General features: G+C 41.9%; 1 protein-coding gene across 10 annotated transcripts in view; it reads right to left on the bottom strand.

Annotated features, from left to right (window-relative positions):
- Positions 1–19,048, bottom strand: part of BMPER (BMP binding endothelial regulator) — a gene marked incomplete at its 3' end in the record, with an annotated part of 150,602 nt that overhangs the window by 25,487 nt on the left and 106,067 nt on the right. Inside the window, exons 14-15 of one of the 10 annotated variants that reach the window (XM_080383300.1) lie at positions 6,372–6,415; positions 5,508–5,581 (exon numbers count right to left, since the gene is read on the bottom strand). The exons of 5 other annotated variants lie outside the window; for them this stretch is intronic. In XM_080383300.1, coding sequence (XP_080239426.1) covers positions 6,373–6,415 — 43 coding nt within the window. Of the gene's footprint in view, positions 1–5,496; positions 16,133–19,048 lie in introns of those variants that run through there. 4 more of the 10 variants (XM_080383301.1, XM_080383293.1, XM_080383302.1 and 1 more) reach the window with 4 other exon arrangements.

Here is a 19,048-nt window from a genome sequence, read left to right as displayed (position 1 = left end):
TTATGCCAGTCAGAAGCTGTTAATGATAGCAAGCAGCCCTGAATGCCTGAGATCAGCAGGTAAACCTCACAAACGTTTCATTTTCCCATGGTCTGTTTTCATACTTCATTTCACACACAAGTACATGGGCAATTTGGAGCCTCGAAAGTGAATGTATAGCACAAGCCAATGCACTGTAAAACATATTTACAGCCCCAAAGCATAACTACATTCATATGCTAATACAGTAAATATTTTTAAATTCAAAGTAGCTTGAAATGTCATTTTTCCCTCCATGTGTCCTGCTAAGCTTGTGCAGCTTGTGTGCTTTTTAACTTCTGAAAAATCCTAAATTCTGTATTTACAAAACACTGGCAGGGTGAAAGTCCTGGCACTAAAATCTATTTAAAAAGAAATTAAGCGAAGCAATGTATTTCCACAGAGTACCGATAGTGATCCTGCTGTACAGGTGGGGAAAGACTCCAGCATCTTTACATAGCTTCTGCTGAAGATACTGCTATGCTGCTAATTATTTATCTAATGTCTAATAACAGAGGGAAGTCACCAACTCATTTGATGCAACTTGTGTACTGCTCCCTGAATGCAAATGGCTTTCAGCCCCAGGCTCAATTCAAACCAGAGGCAGTTGTTAAATTATTTGCATTGATGGTCAGATCTCACTTCTCTGGGGATGGAAGAGAGAAATGATGCCAAGTCTTAAGTTTGCTCTTTGCATGTTCAAGACAATGGGCAGATCCAACCAAGAGACCTCTACCTTCCCTTTAGGGACCCAGTTATGGAGAGGCATGGGAACAGCAACAATTTGGGAACTGATTTATCCCACATAACACACAAATCATGGCTTCAGCAGGGGGAGAATGACAGAACTGGCTTCTGACCCTACCTGCCAACCTCCCCATGCGCTTCATCTCCATTGAGCCTGTGCCTCAGACCGTCACTGCGTGGTAGGCAGAGCCGCTCTCTCACTTTTTATTTTTACTTCCAGTGCATTCCTGAGGATGAACAAAATGTACAGATCACACCCTGTGACCACAAAGTGATATATAAATTGTGTTTCTGGGATACACATGCTTCCTAGGGCTTCCTCTTATGCTGCCTGGAGCACAGCAGACATTTGCTATCCGGCATTTCCAAATCCCAACCTTCCGCAAGGGCAAGCATAGCTCACAGTCTGCTGCATCTGACGTCCAAAAGCGGCGGGGAATATGCGCAGAGGTGGAAGATGCCCCTGCCTCATTGCTATTATCATATTACTTGTCTAGTATTTACCAGATTTTCTAGGCATACGCTTTCCTGGCCGAAGGTCTTGGCTGCATCGTTTTAGATTAATCAGGCCTGAGCTATGCAGGTCAAAAATAGGGTCATGAGGGGTGACATTCAAAATGGAGAGTTTGTCTTAACAACAGAAGAATGAAGTGCTGTTCCATATTATAATCTGAAATAAAATAGGAGCAGATTTCCAGCAACTTTGTGAAAAATCCGTTAAACTGACTAAACTCCATCAGTCATGATGACAATCCCAGCACATATTTTTTTTCTCCTGTTTTCTATGCAACGAAGTGACCCAGAGATGTTTTTCCATTCATGAAAGAAATAGGGAAATGTCAGGTTAAAGTCTGAAAAGAAAAACTTGGCTAGGAGCAATGCTTCTTTACTGTTACAATTATTTATAATTATTGTTAATATTATTGTATTACCAAACAAAATACCTCTATTATTTCATGCAGCATAAGTTGCAGGCCCTATGATTCATTGTGTGCAGTTGCACAGCAGTCTAGGGTAGGCTTAAAACACACTTCTCTATTAATCCTGAATAGACATGTGAACCTGCACGTACAATTTCCTGGGGTGGCCTCAAGCAAATCATCTCACCTGCAGTGAGACAGATGAAAACTGTGCCATTAAGGTCTGACCCTGAGCTGATGTGAAGTGGAGAAGAGCTATAGAAATCACCACGCCACAGGCTTGTACTGAGAGCATCCCCTGGAGCCTGTAACAACTGGCAATGTGTCGTTCTAGCTCTCTGCATGTACTGCACCACAAAGGGATATTCCCCATAAAGACATCCATTTACACAGAAACAGTCAAAATAAATTTCTCCATTTAGATATCCAATTGGCACTGTCAGTCACACTCACGGTCTTATCTCCAGGGGACTTCCAACTGCTTCATATTCTGGTTGGAGTGCGAATTCCTACAACATGAAGCAAACACCTCTGGCCCCTGGAGCAGCCCTTTCCCCAGAAATCTATGTAGGAAAACCCATGGCACACTAAAAGACCACATGGCAGAACTGAACTTTGCATTCTAAATCCACTTTTATTGCTGTTTCCAGCCATCACCCATCACTGGACTCACACAGAACACCAGTCAGAAAATGCAGACACCTGAGATCAGCTAAGTAGCAAATACCTTTCACTTGTGAGTCACAGATCAAGCACCCAGCTGCTGCCCTCAGCATTGGACTCTCTCCCCAGCTCATAGACTCTGAAATCTGGTGCTAATGTTACCACTCCAGCCATCAAGCTGAAAAAGGTGCCAAACCTAACCTCTACAGCCTGCCTCTCCAACTTGGCGTCCATAAAACACGCTCCCCAGCAATGCTGCCATAAGCTCAACAGAGAACATTGACATTAGCAAAGCTGTTGGGTTCATTGGAGACCTAAAACCAGCAGAGCCTCTCCACAAGCACGTTTCTGCTCTTTGCCCACTAACTGGGCAACAACGACAAAGTGAAAACCCTGGTGCTGAGCCAATGGATAAGCCACCAGGAAATTTCAAGCTGTTCCAAGCATGACAGGCAATTGAAAACATGACGTAAAGTTCAGAAGGTCATTGCTTCAAAATCTCTTTCTAAAGAGAGATTTTGTTATGCTTTTTCTTTTGCAAGCATGCATCAGTAGAGCTAGAGTACGGGAGAGAAACAGAGAAGAAGGGTGGATGTATAAAAGATGAGAAATAAATTTTTAAGTACTTTTGGCTGGGTGGTTCAGGCACATGTTTTCAGCCTTTGCTACAATGCGTACCTCTGCAAAACGCTGCAAAGATGAGCATGGAAGTGGTTTAAATGTCTGCCCATGTTCTGCACAGCTGATAACCCACCTGCACCATAAGGTTGGTGGAGTTGGACAAAGTCTACAATACCACCTGACAACATTTAGAGAGCTCGCTCTGGATTTGGAGGCTTTATCTTGAGTACTCACATATTAAGATTCTGTTTGAGGTGTTTCTGGGCTGGTTCATATGTGACACAGGGCAGAACTGGGATGAAACCTCACACCTTCCATTCACCCAGCTCCAAAATGCCAGCCACCTCCTGAAGGTGTCAAAAAAATTTTATGCTTACTATCTTACAAAATTTTATGCTTACTATCTTACAAATCTTACAAAGTTACAAAACTTTGGAGATTCAAAATGAAAGCACTTGGCCACCTGAAGAAAACTGATTACTTCCTTGCAATGGGACTCTGGTATTCTTCTGTATCTAACTGGGCTACAGCTGAGTATATCATTGCATCACTTGCAGGTTTTCTATTTAGTGTCATAATAACACAGAGAAATAGTATATCAAAGTGGGTACCACTCTTCTTCATTAGGACTGGGTCACCTTTGTATTAAATAATAAAAGAAAAAAACCACACACACACACAAAAAAAAAACCACCTCTGGATTTTCTGCCAAAAGCGGTGTGCTCTAACTTTGACTAAAATCCTCTAGTAGTTCTGCACAAGCTAAGACAACAGATTTAAGGTATTTTACCTTGTGCAATTTGGATATAGACTTAGGTTTTTCGGAAGTAAAATAGAAACATGACACCAGTTCAGCCCCAGTTGTTTTCCTCTCCTCTTATGTTGTTTCATGGCAGCTTTCCATATTTGAAGGCTATCACACATGGAAACCCATCTCATAACAACCCACAGTCATTTAGGTGACTCTGCAGACCAAGCCAACGTAAGAACCGTGTGGACTCACAGCGACAGAAACCAGGTTCAGACATGATCCAACTCAACCAGCATAGCTCCACTGCTGAGCTGTCAATCTGAAAGTCACTTCTAATCCCACCGATTGTAAATACATCATCTGCTATGGCTGCTAAAGAGTTCTTGCTGGGCTGTCAAAATGTTTGCCTATAACCTGTTGCGTAGTCCCTAGCAGGGTCCACTTCTCACGAGGTGATCAGTTGAAGCTTCTCTAAAATACAGAGCAAAAACACACCACTGAGTGTTTTCAGAAAAATTCAACTCAAAATGGAAACCCACAGAAAAGACCAGCAGAACTCGTCTCCCTCATACCCCCCACATGTGCACCTCTAGTGTGGAGTCCTCTGATAAAAAATTAAATGACTTGTGGGTAGGAAATGACAAAGGGTAATTAAAATTATATTAAACTTTCTCATGGCTTTTCTCTGGTGTTTCCTGCAATACAAATGTCAGAAGATTAATTTGTTTACTGTCCACAGATGCAACAATAACCACAATTGCTTCCCAAGGAACATTCAGTACAGCAATACTCCAGGTCCCTCTCTGCCACCACAGCATTTTTCCACAGCATCTACTGGAGACTCCCACCACTGAGAACACCAGCGTGCAGTCCTGAAAGCACAAGGTGCCCTGCCTGAGCTCAGAGAGCCAGGCCTGCTGTTGGTAGGGGAGGAGAAAACCCAGGCTATCTGCTAGAAAGAGACCAAGAGAGACATAATGCAACCATGGGCTACAGCGCACCCTGTGTGGCTAAATGCAAGACTCTTGCTTCTGGTTTCGGTTTTAAATCGGTGTTAAACTCATGACACGGTTCCTGATTTAAAAAATATTACCATTGAAAGGAAAAAGCAGGTTGACAAGATTAGCCACAGAGATGTTGCCACACACTGAACTACATGACTGCATCCTTACACGCACGCGTAAAAACTCACATCAGGGTTTTGACTGAAGTCCATCAGCAACCACTCACCCAAGCAGCTGCCTGTTGCTGCAGATAACGTGCTTATCACATCATAGCCTGACCCACCACGTGTTAAGCACATTCAAGTGAGAAGACAAGTGAGTCGTTCGGGCTGCTTCCATTTCTGGGACATGAGTCTGACCTCAGTCATTTGTCTGGGCTGTTCCCATTAAGCTTCCCTTTTCTGAGTGACTATCAAAGTTCTCAGAATAGCAGGAGGAAGATCTTCTGGGCATCGCAGGAGCTTAGGATGTGTCAGATAAATGCATCAAAGAGGAGATTATTCCTGAACACTAAAAACCCACTGGAAATATATATGACAGCCCCAAGGCAGTCTGACACTAGCATCCCTCAGCTGGGGCTGTTAGACAAACAGCTCATATTTTACTCAGAGTGAAAAAATTGCACACATTATGGTTCTCTGACACTCTTTAATCTTAACACAGCTGTGAGCTTCTTTCAGCAGAGAAACCTTCTGGGTGAATGTGACCTTTGGATAAATCCTTGCATGTTCTCTGTGGTGGTATTTATTGTTACAATCAGGCTAATGATTCACTTTGTGAACAGCCCTGCAAGGGATCTTTTTTCCAGCAGTCCCCATGACTTGTAAATGTGTTCCTCCATCACTGTCACACCTGTACTGCAAAAGGGGAAAATAAAGGGTAAACAAAAAAATAAAAAAAAATATGTATATTCTTTCACACTTTCACGTAGATTACTGCACAGAAAGCATTCATGTTTACAAGAGATAAAAGGGAACATTAAACATTTTTAACATTGAGGCAGATGGCTTCTGGTAGACTGTAAGAAGTTATTACTGTTATCTGGAAACACTAGCTACCAGGGCATAATGCATTTTCCTGAGCTAAAAGGACAAGTAAGGTGCAACTGAGCTTACAGAACATTCCCATTCAAAGCAGGCAGTGGACAGTACAAGAGGGGAGGACAAAACCAATGCAGCCCTTGAAAACTAAACGGCATGTCTCTTTGCCAGCTTTCAGAAATGTCATTAATCTTAAGATAAAGCTGGTTTTCTTTCAGTTGACACGCAATATTACAAAAATTGTTTCTGTTCCTATTGCACATAAGCATAGTAATCCTCTCTTAGTCATTCCATGCTCAGCTCAAAACACAATCTTTTTACTGAGACACCAAGAAGCCTGAATTTGTTCTGACCGTGTAATTTGACAGGCTCCAAGCTGCCAAGGAAGGGATGTGTCAAAAACTCCTGTGTAAACTACTTCTCTGGGTCTAACTGTTGAGCGGGTTATCAGGCTCCTTTGTGAAATACAATACTGCCTAGAGTGCTGAGAGCTGAACTAGCCTCACTCTTCCCACTGACAAAAGTTGAATCAAAGAGTTAGTTCATGTCAAACTGGAAGGTTTTCTCACATCTGAATGGAAAGCAGACTTAAGAATTTTATTAGTACCTTAAGCTTGAAAAAGAAGGATGCTGCTAGCCTCGAGCCAGCATCTGCAAGAGATTAATTTCATAGAGACTGTTAAAAAAATAGCAGTGTTCAGATCTTTAGCAATGTATATAATTCAGGCAACAGTCAGAAGCAGGCAAAAATACATATGCTGTATATGTAGGAGTGATAGTCACGTAATATGTTGGTTTCTGAGATCAGGCTCTGATTTCTGACTTTCCTGGCTCAAAACTTTCTTCTTTCAGGCACCTGATGTTTTTAAATGATAAAACTTCTAACTCAAAAGCAAGAGTAGTGGTGACCTGGAATGAGTTCAGCTGCATTTTCTTCCTCCCCAGGAAGGAGCAGTCCATGTCATAAAAGTCACCAGATTGTTTGCCATAATTCTGAGACAGTCAAGGACTGGATAGATACAGGGATGATACTAACCATGGACTTCAGCAAGCTGTGCTGTCACAGCCTGAGATGGAAACATAACAGTAGCACACCACAAGAAGCTCCTGTTGTTGCTATTCATATTGTACCCATTCAACACACAATGCACCCTCCCTTAGGCTACCAATCCAGCATTTTCATGCACTCTACATAACCCCAGCATTTGTACGTCCAAGGGGCATATCCACAATTAAAAGGCTCGTTAAAGCAACACTGTAATGCTAATTTCTGTAAAGCGTTATAACAAACTTTGGTCTCATTCTGAAAGTCCAAGAAACAAGTTCCTGTCCTTGGAAAAGGTTTCTGTTGGATGCCTATTCCATGCAACCTTCTGTTTTCAGTCAGCATCCAGATTTGGTAGGCCTTAGGGGAAAAAATCAGCTTGGTTTCCCCTCAGTCAATATTGCTTCTCAAATCAATAAATCTTAATATTGACCACAACACAGAAACCAATAACTGTTTAATATCTTCTTCTGGGTTTTAATTATAAACACTGAGGAAATTTGTCAACTCCTGACTTCCTAGTCATATGGAAAAGCTTTTAAACATTCAGCATAAACTGCTGTCGATCAGGCCCATCATGGTTGTGGAACTGAAACATACTCCACCAACAATTCTCTGAGCATGTACACAGCATCTTTAACCTTGGCATGCCTTTGAACCCGGTGTCTGCATCTGCTGCAAGAACAGTGAAGATAATAAACAGCATCTTTTTATGTCACAAGAGTTATTATTTCCAGTGCCACAGTCAAATTTCCTCTGCTCATATAAAACTGTAACTTTCATCGATGGGGAACGTTGACAAAAATCTCTGTGGTATTCCATAACTACAAAGTGTTCCTGGCCATTTATCACTTGGAAAGAAATATGAACAGCACTGAGAGACAAAGAAAAATAGAAGAGGCAGGTGAAGGGAATTCTGTGGGGTACAAGACAGCACACAGTTTGCATGCAGCTGATGGAGAACCACGCAGTGTGAATTCCTCACCTTAAAAACCAGATGGGAATCCTGGCCAAGGATATCGCCTGGCTACCCTGTAACCCAGGCTGTGGCTATGGAACAGATTATGTCAAGTCAGGCAGAAGTCTAGGTGTCCTGGGACAACGCATGGGGTCATGAGAGAAAGCCCTGCTGAAGGGGTTTGTTCCCTCATTGCCTCCCTGCCACTGTGTGTCATATGATCTCACACAGCCATGCTGAGAACGCATTCACAGGTGCTTGCCAACTACCTTCTTCATCTGCCAGGGAGGATGGATGGACACCAGTTTGAAATGATTGTATAGAGACCAAAATAACCAGAGAGACAAACTATCCAGGGGTCAGTACAGGTGAGATAAAGGAGAGCTGGAAGATGAACCAAATATTCCTTACTAATGGGCTGAAAGCCCTGTGTACTGTATTTCAATTTTGTGCTCGTAGGTATTTTTGAAATCAGACATTTGCTGCTAGGGGTTACAGTGAAGACCTGGGCATTCTGTGAAGTGAGGAATCATGATGCAAATAGTGGAAACTACATATTTCAGATGCTGGCAAAACACAGCCTAATTAATGTATGGAATCTGAGGGCGTGTTAACAACCTCAATGGCAGATAAAATAGCCAGTTGTTTGTGGGATCTGTATAGTTATGTGATTACAGAACAATCTTCAACACCTTCAGGTGGTATCTTGGTGATCCTTCTCTATATTGTCAGTGAATCACCTTTGCCTTTGGAAACAAGACCAAGAAGTGTATTCCCCATGCCACACAGTCTATAAGCCTTTTTTGAAAAAGTTTTCTGTACCCACAGCAAATCTTGAAATCATTGAGAGTTTATGTCACCCTCTGAGGATATCTAGGACATCTATGATCTATGTAATCACCTTGCCATGATGAAACATTTCCCTCTGGAGAGTATGGATTTTTTTTTTTCATGAACAATGGACTGAGAAATCAATACAACAGAGAAGAACCATGTAGACAGATGGATGAGCAGAACAACAAAAACGGGCTTCCAAGCCTCAGCCAGATCCTTAATATCTGAAAACAGAGTATGGGGTTTTCTTGCATATCAGCTCCTCCTACTCCAAAAGCAAGTCTCAGTCCATTACTAGGTTTTGACTTGTTTTAAGTTTCTTACTCGCCAAAGACACATTGCTGCACAGAGTATTAATGAGGTTGTCATCTAACAGGGCCTTACAGGAGCAGAGAAGATTTAGTACCTTCTTAAAAAGACTAGCAATGCTTTCTTCTGAAAGTTTGAGAAGGATTTGTGCTTTGACAAGAGTAAGACAATACACTTCTTGTGCATGTGAAACCTCTTAAATCCCATCAGAAGGACTTGAGCTTGAGGCCAGGAACCAGACACTTTCACATTTTAATCTCAGATCTGCTCTTGGCTTCCTGCACAGCAAAGAACTCTTTCTTCATTTCAACAACTCTAAACCAGGGTGCAGTGAGAATTAAATGTTTACACTGCAATTTGAAAATGTAAAGTGCTAAGAAGGAGCACTTAGGAAATGAACTTTGTAAACTTTTTTCTTGCTGCTATGGTATCCACCATCCTCAACAGCCTCTTACTTCATGTACTCATAGACTACATAACCTTAAGCACTCACTCTTTGTAAACTACATACCTCACTTGAGAGCTGATGTACAAAAATCAGCTGTCTGAATACCTTAACGCTTACGACATCTTCCTCTGGACTGATCATAAGAGAAATGACTTGTTATTAATTTTCACATGCTGGATTTATTTTAGCTTTTATGTTTCAGGACTATTATATAAACAGAATGTTAGTTGTAGGAGTACCCAGGAACGCAAGAAAACATATGGCTCCAACTCCCTTCAGTATTCCCAGCACATTCCCCACCAATTTTAATTTCAACTGGCTTAAGTGGAGGAGTCAGGGAGAGACTTAAATACTCTCATCCTTTGCATGTCATGATGAAGAAGTGAAATCACAGCACCTGTTCTCACATATGCAGAGCCCTCCATTTGAGCGAAGATATAACCCTACCACTCCCTTTGGGTAAGAAAGGGTCTCTTTATGGTGTATTTTGGATCCAGTGGCATTTTAGTTCTACCTCTGCTTCAGGATGGCACTGGCAATCTCCAGTCTTGAGACCTCACCATGTTAGCATAAGTCTATGCTTGCTCTGATGAATCCACCTGGGACAGAGTTAATTACAACAGTAGAGCCACACACAGTGTGTTTCTAAGTGGCATCTCAGCAGTTTTAAAGGTGGGTGAACCTGACACACATTCCCTGTGCATCCAGCCTGTGCCACGTACCTTACCCAAAATTAGGTATTCTGATGGTAAATATTTGCGATGGATAAATACATATTCCTGTATAAGCACAAGGGCCTCCACCTATTCTTGCCTTACTTCCCCTGAGTCTGCTCTTTGCTCTGGTGTTGCGATGCCCTAGGCTACAATAATCCTTAGGTGCCAAGGTTTGCCATGGGGGAGGGGTGTCACGAGCTTTTGCTGTCATGCCACAAGCCCTCATCAGCACTGGCCCTGCTGTATACGGCTGCGTAGACCCCGGGTGTCTGCAGTTAAACAAGTGCTGCACCTGCCTCTCATCACACCGCCGGCACCTGGTGCTTGATCGGCGATCGGCTCTCGCTCTCAGTGCGGCGCTGCCCAGGGAGCAAACATTCTGCAGCTGAACAGCAGCAGTAGAGACCTCCTGAAAGAGCTTGTGCTGTGCTTGTTTGTGAGGCTGCATAAATCACCAGTAATGTGAGATGCTGGTCCCTTCATGCACTGTGAAGACTGAAGGAAAAATGAGGCTTGAGCAATCAGCAGAAATTAATCGCTTTACGCTCTGGCACTCTGCGCTATTGATACAGCAAGCCCTTACAGGGACAAAAAGGGGAGGAGCAGATTTGCTTTTACCCCGGATCTCTACTTTGTGTCACAGACAGCTACAAAAAAGCTGACATAATGCAAAGGTTCCTGGAGGTCTCCAGAACCGAGAACACCCTGGCTTTTTTGGATACCCTGTGAGATTTAGGAAACAACAGGAAAAATGGAGGAAACCCCTTCAGCTATTAAAAAAGACCCACAAGAAAGCTTGCAGTTAATTCAAATTGATATAAAGTCTCCAGCATGGAACTCTCGCATGCGGCAAGACAGCTCTCCAAATGACAGCGAGAGCAAGCTCGATAAGTTGCTCGGAGCTGTCAAAACCTTTCTAAGGCAAACTTTCTACAGAAAAGTTTTTCGTGCTGGTCACAGCTTATGTCCTGCTTTGTCTGGTTATCCTGCCAGAAGCATAAATGAACTCATAAGAATAACAGGAGGATTAGGTTAAGCTTATTTTTAAAATGTTTCCCACAAATTCGTCTCACTTGCCTGCTTATAAACACCCTCGTTCATCTTTGCTGTGTGTCTAATTAGGCAGGATATACTGCAGGTGGCTTAAAATAGGAGATGAAATATAGTAGCTCTGCAGTTATGCATGTTAAAGGAAAGGTAATTAAAATTTCATGCTATGAGATGTAAACTGATCATCTCAGGGGCCTGAAAGGGATTTCTCCACCATATATGACATGGCACGGTTGGCCAGCTACAGTATGGGTGGGTTTCCTCTTCCTTGCAACACTTATTAGTGTCTGCCCAAGGCAGAATATGAGATCCGACGGGTTGGTTTCTTGAATTATTTATTCATGGAAATAGGCATGTTACCATCAGCTAAGCATCTCTGGATTTTATTTAAAATCAATACTGCAATAAAGCTTAAAACATAGAAAGCTGAAATTAAAATTAAAACAAACTAGCAAAGAAAGCCCTGCTGTGAACCTGTCTTAGAGGTTAATTAAAATGAGATCAAACAGACGTCTTGGATTTTGTAGCCACTGTAGTTAAAATTCTGCGGTACCTGACAGAGACATAAGGTGGTTTCCTGTGACGATGCTGACAGCTTTTCTGAATAGCATCTCTCTCAAAAAAAATGGGTATTTATTTTTGCAACTAAAAAGAATACTTCAGTGTAGCAAGTGTTTTTGGTTTGGCAGTGGATCAAGTTGCACCAAAAGGCAGGTGGCATCTTTTAAACCATCTCCACAAGGGAGAATGTCACTCTGCTTTTCCGCCAGTTCCTTCCCACACCTGCTTTCCTCTTCTTTTTAAAAATCATGCATTGTACTATATTACTGAAACATCAGGGGTGTTTTCCAGAATGTGAAAGGACCCTTTCCAAAAAATACTTATTACTGTATACAACAGGGATGTGCTTGCATTTTGCCATGGTAGTCCTAGGGCACACTCATGCTTACTGTGAAATAGTGGCATTTTAAGATTGCAGCTTTAATAAGGATATTTGAGATGAGGAACTCTTTATTAAAGAAGTTATACTTAGGGCATGTTTAAAAGCCTATCATATAAGCTTTGAAAAATGTGAGGGACAGCAGACCTAGCATTGCAGGCTTTTTCTACAAATTTCTTACAGCTAAGAAGAAAAAAACACAAGTGAACTTAGTTAGTGAAATGCAGAAATGATCTCTCAGTTGCCTGTGGCCAGAATAATTAGGTCTTCTGCCTTGGGAAGGTACCCCTCAGATTGCCCCTAGGAAAAAAGTGGCAAGGAGGCAGGATCTGGGAGCCCTGATCTAAATAAGTTTCATTTTGTCTATGCCAGTAAAAGATGGACCCACTGTGTCTGAACCAGCTGAAGCTTTCATAAATTGTCTGTGGTACAGCAAATGGTGGGAAGGCTAACCAAGGATTGCTAACTTATGCAAGAGATTAGTGTCATAAACCTGCATGGGACAGGAACAGACATGATGAAAAACAGACACAAAACGAGTTGGCCAAATATAGAGAAATTCCCATTGACTTCAATGAATCAGGATTTTATCCCATGATTCCAAGGCAGTATAGAAAAACAAACAAAAAAACCCAACACCCTACCAAGCCTCTGTTAAAGGTGGTCCAGCAACAAGTTCTGAGGATGCAGTCCATACTGACAAATGAGAAGGGCGTTTATGGTGCCCTGCTTTGCTGTTAGAAGTCTCCCCCGCTCCTCTCTTCCCCATAGTTCCCACCATCCTTCAGGATCATTTTTGTCTCAAACTAACCTTACATTTTCACATGTAGCGTCTCACATCTGTCAGACACTGAGCAATGAGGAAGACAGTATTTGGTTATGAAACACCTGACTTGAATTTCATTGAGCCAGGTAATAAACCAGAAAGAAATAAAGTTTTACTAGGCAGAAGCAGGTTTTTGTAATAAGTCTCTATATACCTGCATGCGTGATAATCACAAATAGAGTTCTTTTTTTGAAAAGAGAAAAGAATCCTCATATTGCGTTTGCAACCAGTAGGAAATAACATCTCATTCAGTGTAAAGGGATTGCATCAGGTAGGGTTGTGATCATGTAGTTAGGTAAGCAAAACAAACACATTCCAGGCATGCCATCCTTTGAAGGGAAAGAAACTTCCCCGGGTTTTAATCACACAGCAGTATGCTGCTTCATCTGGTTTTCCTATAAAAAAAACATCTTTCCTTGTTAAAAAAAAAAAAAAAAAAATCATTAACTTTCCATATAGGGAAGCACAAAGCGGGTCGCTGGGGAAGCAAAGCATGCGCTTCTCAGCTGGGAGCAAGCCAGGGACAGTCCCAGGTGAACGGTGTCTGTCCAGCACCACTGTCCTGTCAGATTTTGGAGCCCTCTCCACCCTCATCCCCCCTGTCCCCAATACCTCAACAGGAAAGGAGACATCTGTGAATCCTCTGGCACTGCTTCAATGTTTTACAGCTGTAATAACCACTGATACAAAGAGAAGAATGTTTCTTAGCCCCAAATTCCTGAGGTACTTTTCTAAACAGACACAAGTGGATGGGGCTTGGTTACATGAAAAATACCCCACCAGGGGCAGGGGTCTGGGGAAAGATGAAGAGGAATCATGATCTGCAGATAGTTGAGCTCGGCTTGGCTTCAGATTTATCTTTTCTGACCACTCAACCCATTTTGTCGAAATCCAAACTTCTAAGCCTTAAATCTAAACAGTATTTTTCTGGCAGCTTGCACTCCCTTTTGGCTATATCAGATGAAAAATCCTTAAGGAGGAAGCTTAAAGCAGTGGTGATCTATAAAGTTAAATATATGCGGCATTTTTGTGGTACTCCTTGCCGTCAGTATATAGGTAGCAAATTTTGATGCTTGCTTGTTGCTAGAAATCCCAAAGTGCATCGGATGCTGCAAAGTCCATTTTCTCCCGTTTGTTAGCACTGTCAGTCACTGGCAGCGTCAGACACGGTGCCTCTTACCTGTAAGTCAGTGAGTTCATCATGGCCTTACAAAAGATGCACAGGCTGGCATTTAGAAGTAGTTTGAGGAATAATGTCAATTTGTATAAGGGCGTAGAGTAAAGGCAGGAGGCAGCCCAGCCAGATATGCGTGGAGAATGTGTTCCCAAGCAGCAGTGCTCTTGTAAGGGTTAGGAACTCCGGCTCTCCCAGTGCCTACGCATTTAGGCTTAGTCTTTTGCACCTTTCTCCAATGAAGATCTGCAAAGGATCACCACGTATAAGTAGAATGATATAAGGCAGAGTATTTCTGTACAGAAAGCCTGAACTTTTAAGCACTTAACAATGCAAGCAACTAAAGCTCCAGTGCTGATTTCAAATGGAAGACTCGAAGATGATGAACAGAGCGGACTGGAAAGTGGAGCATCTAGCTCACAGGAAACTCGAGACCTGGTGCAGATTTGCTTAAAAAAATACAATTATTATTTCAAATATTCTTAAATGCCTTTCTAACCAGAAGCCCCCCCGGCCGTACAGCTGCTCAGTGACAATTTGCCCAAGAAGCTCAGTAAATTGTTTCATCCTGAGCTCTTCTCTGTTGTGGTTACACTGCTGCTAGTGCCCAGGCTGAGGGCCAGCTTTGGGCAGGCGGTCTGACAGGCGCAGGAACACCCCTACCTCAGCACGAGAGTGAGTGCAAGCAACAGCCCCTGTTCCATGCCAGCTCGGCGAGAGGACCAGGCACGGCTTCGTGCCAGTAGTCCTCTTCTCGAGCCAACACCACCGGCTTGTCTTGAAGGGAGGGACAGGCCAGCTCTGCACTGGGGTGGGTGGAAAGGCAGATGTGGAGGCTGGTGCAGGAAAGGAGCCAGGAGAGGGGTCACACTGGTGAGCAGTCAGAGCTACAGCCGCCCGTCACTGACACTACAGATGAGCCCTGGAGCAGCCGGCCTTGGCTGGAGCAGTGCGGGCAGCTGCTGTGCCCACATGCACAGCCAGGACCAGAAAACCTTGCAGGCAGAATTTTGTAATACATGCACCCTTGACAGCAAATGGAGGGCTCCAGAGATCCCGGTTCCACCCTCCCCTTTAACACTTGAAGCAGGCTTTTTCTGAAGTCATTCTTCAGCCTACATTTCTTTTGCACCATCCTGCTGAGCAAACATCGGGGCATAACCACATGAATTTTACAGCTGTAGGACATCATTGTTAACAGGGGAAAACAAACCTTCAAACCTTCTGCTTCAAAGCCACAGACCCTTCTTACCCATCTTTTAAATAGAGCTCGTAATTAACTTAGCAAAGCTACGGCTCACATGCTCTCTGAAGTCATTCATGGCATATCAACAGGGAGCTGATGGACTACACAACATTGCAATTTGTGCTTTAACTCTAAACAATAATATTTTCTCTAGTTAAGTGGAAATTTTCAGAAAAACTGCAAGACTGCAGCAGTTAACTGGATAAAGTTAATTGGTTAACTGAAAGAGAAACTCATTAACTGGTTAACTGAGAGCTAAGATGAAGTAATGTCACCACAGCCACAAGGAATATTTAAGACAAGAATTGCAATAAAGTAGTTTTGCAATTCCTGAATGTATTTGATTAACAGATTCAAACAAGTGAGGTTATTACTCTGTTAATTACTGCTTCCCATAAAATACTGAATAACATTGAATTCAAGTGTCTGAAAGAAAAACATACCTCTTAGGACAATTACCAAAGAGGAAAAGAGTAACTAATCATTTGGTGTGCTGTTGTCTGTTAAAAATGTAATAATAATAATAATAGCAACAATAACAAAAATTATAGTAATAATAGGAAGGGTAAGAGCAATAAAAACACTTCTCTGAAGAGCTAGGGGCACAAATCTTCCAATCTCAAAGGGGGGAAATCTACTGCATGGCAAAAGCAAGACACTGAATACTTTTCCAAAGTTATGGCACTAGTGAGAGTCTTGAGCAATGTCTAACTAATAATTTATGAACTCACCTGTTGTGTAGGTGTATTAGAGACGGGTGATATCCTGGTATCATGTTGTCGTGTTCCAAATCTGTTGGTGCTACCGAACTACCAAAAAAACCTACTGGAAAGCCATGAATGTCAGTGAGGGCAGGTGCCACTGGGAGTATTAGTCCTGTGCCTGCCTTTACAGTGTCTCCTGCAGCCCAGCTTGTCCCCCCGTTGAGCAGCATTGCCGTGCCCCCCTCACTGCAGCCCCCACACCCTGTCTGGGGCTGCCTGCTCCCAGGCCTCCCAAGGAGGCTCCCAAGAGCCGCCAGCTGTGGCTGAGCAAAGCAAGCATGGGGGCCCACAGGGGACATGCCCCCTATGCCGTGCTCCTCCCTGGCCTCACCAGGGCTGGAGTCACCTCCAGGCCCCTGCTCCAGCACAGCTCGAAGACACACAATGAGATCAGCCATGGGCAAGGGCTTGGTGAGCACAGAAAGTTCTCTTCTCCTTCCTCAAGTACCCTAAGCTCCCCAAATCCTCATCCAAGAACTTAAATAGTACCATAATATTTCTTGATAATGTGATAGAGCTTTTTCTGGTAACAGCAGCATGAGAAATACAGATGGCATCACCTATTTTTAGTGCTGCTTATACTCAAGAGCAGCTTCAGGAATATGAGTGCAAGCTTTATTGCATACATGGTTAAAGTATCCAATCTAAAAACCTACTACTGAGTGACCTTAGTAACAACTTCTTTTTGGCCAGGACTAATCCAGGATGCTTGTTAAAATATCAAAATAAACAAGTGGCAATGGTGACGATTTGGACGGTGATGGAACGGTGATCTCATCTTCACCCAGAATTTATCAATATCTCCTGGAAATTCAAAATCATTTCCCTGATTAATGAACTTGCCTCCATAAAGTTCAGCCCTAAGGTTTATTTTTAGAGTATTACTCATGAGTACTGAACAACTAGCAATGTATTAAAGACAAACAAAAAATACCAACCCAAAACTAAACAAAACAAACCACAATTAAAAGCCCATAAAACATGTCTAGTTACAAAACAAAGAATTAAAAGACTGGTATAAAATTAGATGCTAAAATTGTTAGTTTGCAGTCTGGATTATTTAAAAATCCTCTCTTGTGCACTTATATTGTGCTTTCTTCTACCATGCACTTTGCAGAGAAACACAAGTCACCAAAGTCACAACATCAAAAAAAGGGTTAAGGGCAAGGTGCACAACCATTCTGCTAAGGCGTCACAGATCTATCAAGGTCAAGCTCATGAGTTAGCTGTTCTTCACCCCACAACCATGCAGCTAGCTCTACTCTACATTAACCATATCCTTGTCACCTAACAATTGTGACAATCTTGCCGTGTATATTTTTTGGACGGCTAACAAATGGAGAAACTAGAGCTGTAAAAAGAAAGAGACTTAAAACAAATTTGAGAAGTCTTCACAGAAATCTCAGTAACACAAAATCAGACAAAAGTTTGTAATGCATTGTTCACTGCCTGTTTTGGTATTTGGAGAAAACACACCCTCATTCATAATGTTCCTGCTGAGTTTATTTCTATTTCTATTTCTGAGAACTCTTATTAACAGCAGGTCACTGCCAGAGCAGCATAATGAAAATGAGGCAATGTTGATAATACAGGCAAGAATGACCAAGAAAGTTTAACCCTTGAGAATGCAGTATTTCAAATGGAAAATTTCCATAATACGTAATATTGGAGGGTAGAAACTGAGAAGCTATTCAATTCAAAGAGAAGATGAATAGAAAAATGAAAGAATCTGACCCTACCGTTCTGCTTCTTCATTTCCCTTACTGCTAGGAGCTTGTTCATAGTTAGAAAAGAGGAATTGGATAAATTTTAGTTAAACCTACCCTGAAATTAGAAAACATCGACTAAATATGCTTTTCTAAAAGACTTCAGTAAAAAGCTTTAAATGTTAATTTAAACTTCTTTTAATGGTATTTTAATTTTTCTGCTAAAGTACCTCACCAGCAATGGATTCTTTGAAAAACATTCATTAAAAAATGCCAGTCTTTTAAGTACTCATATGCATACTAATATACACACACACACATGCACGTGCATATTTATTTATACAAAGATTTGTTAGAAAGGTTCTCAGAACTTTCTTGAATGTGTGTCCCATAATCGTTACCTTCTTGTGGGAACATCCTAGTATGAAAAATGGCTATGGTCATTGAATAAATTGCTTGCTACAACTCTGTCAGTTTCTAACAAGAAGTAGCACTCTGCTAAATACCATTATTTAATTCATACTTATATTTCATCTTTGATTCCTGTATTGGGAGCTGAGCACTCTAACAGCTAGCAACTTCTAAATGGAAACAAACAAATAGCTGCTTCTCACAGAATATGACAGTCATTTCAACATAAATTTTTCTCAGAGAAAAATAGACTTTTATACAAAAGGACATAATCAAATTAAATACTTGCTTGATTTCATTGTCTTTCCAGGACAAATAGAAGACATAATTTTAAAGAAACAGAAATGTTCTACGGTAATTCTTGTGTGCAGGCATGTAGAGATTTTTTCTTCTGGCTGCTGTAGCCAAAATATAAATCATTTTCTGTTCTGGTGTCAGGAAGTGTATTGCACTAAATTAATCACAAGCTACTTTTAAAAAGGGACAAAAAATCCACTGCAAAATGAAACAAATCTCTCTGTGCCTGTTTTCCATTTGCATTGTCATCACTTACCTTTAGAGGACGATGGAAGTGAGATGGGAATGTTGCTGAAATGCATTCAACAGACCCTATATGTGTTAGCATCTCTAGTGCTCTGTGCTCTACTTTCAGCCACTGGAAAAGATGCAGTATTCTAACCTGCACAGAATATAATTGTCGCTCTTTGCCAGGCTCCTAGCACAGGGATACACCATAGCAAACTAAATGCAGAAACACATAGACTATGAGCCGAGCTGTGTGTCTTCTAGAATTTCCCAGTCCCAGAAGTATTCTGCTGGGGTAGATAAAAGTCTTTCTGTCTCATTATAAAAGAAGA

Source organism: Falco punctatus (assembly GCF_963210335.1).
Source record: "Falco punctatus genome assembly, chromosome: 4".
Classification (NCBI taxonomy): domain Eukaryota; kingdom Metazoa; phylum Chordata; class Aves; order Falconiformes; family Falconidae; genus Falco; species Falco punctatus.
This window is presented reverse-complemented; position numbering and strand designations above follow the sequence as displayed.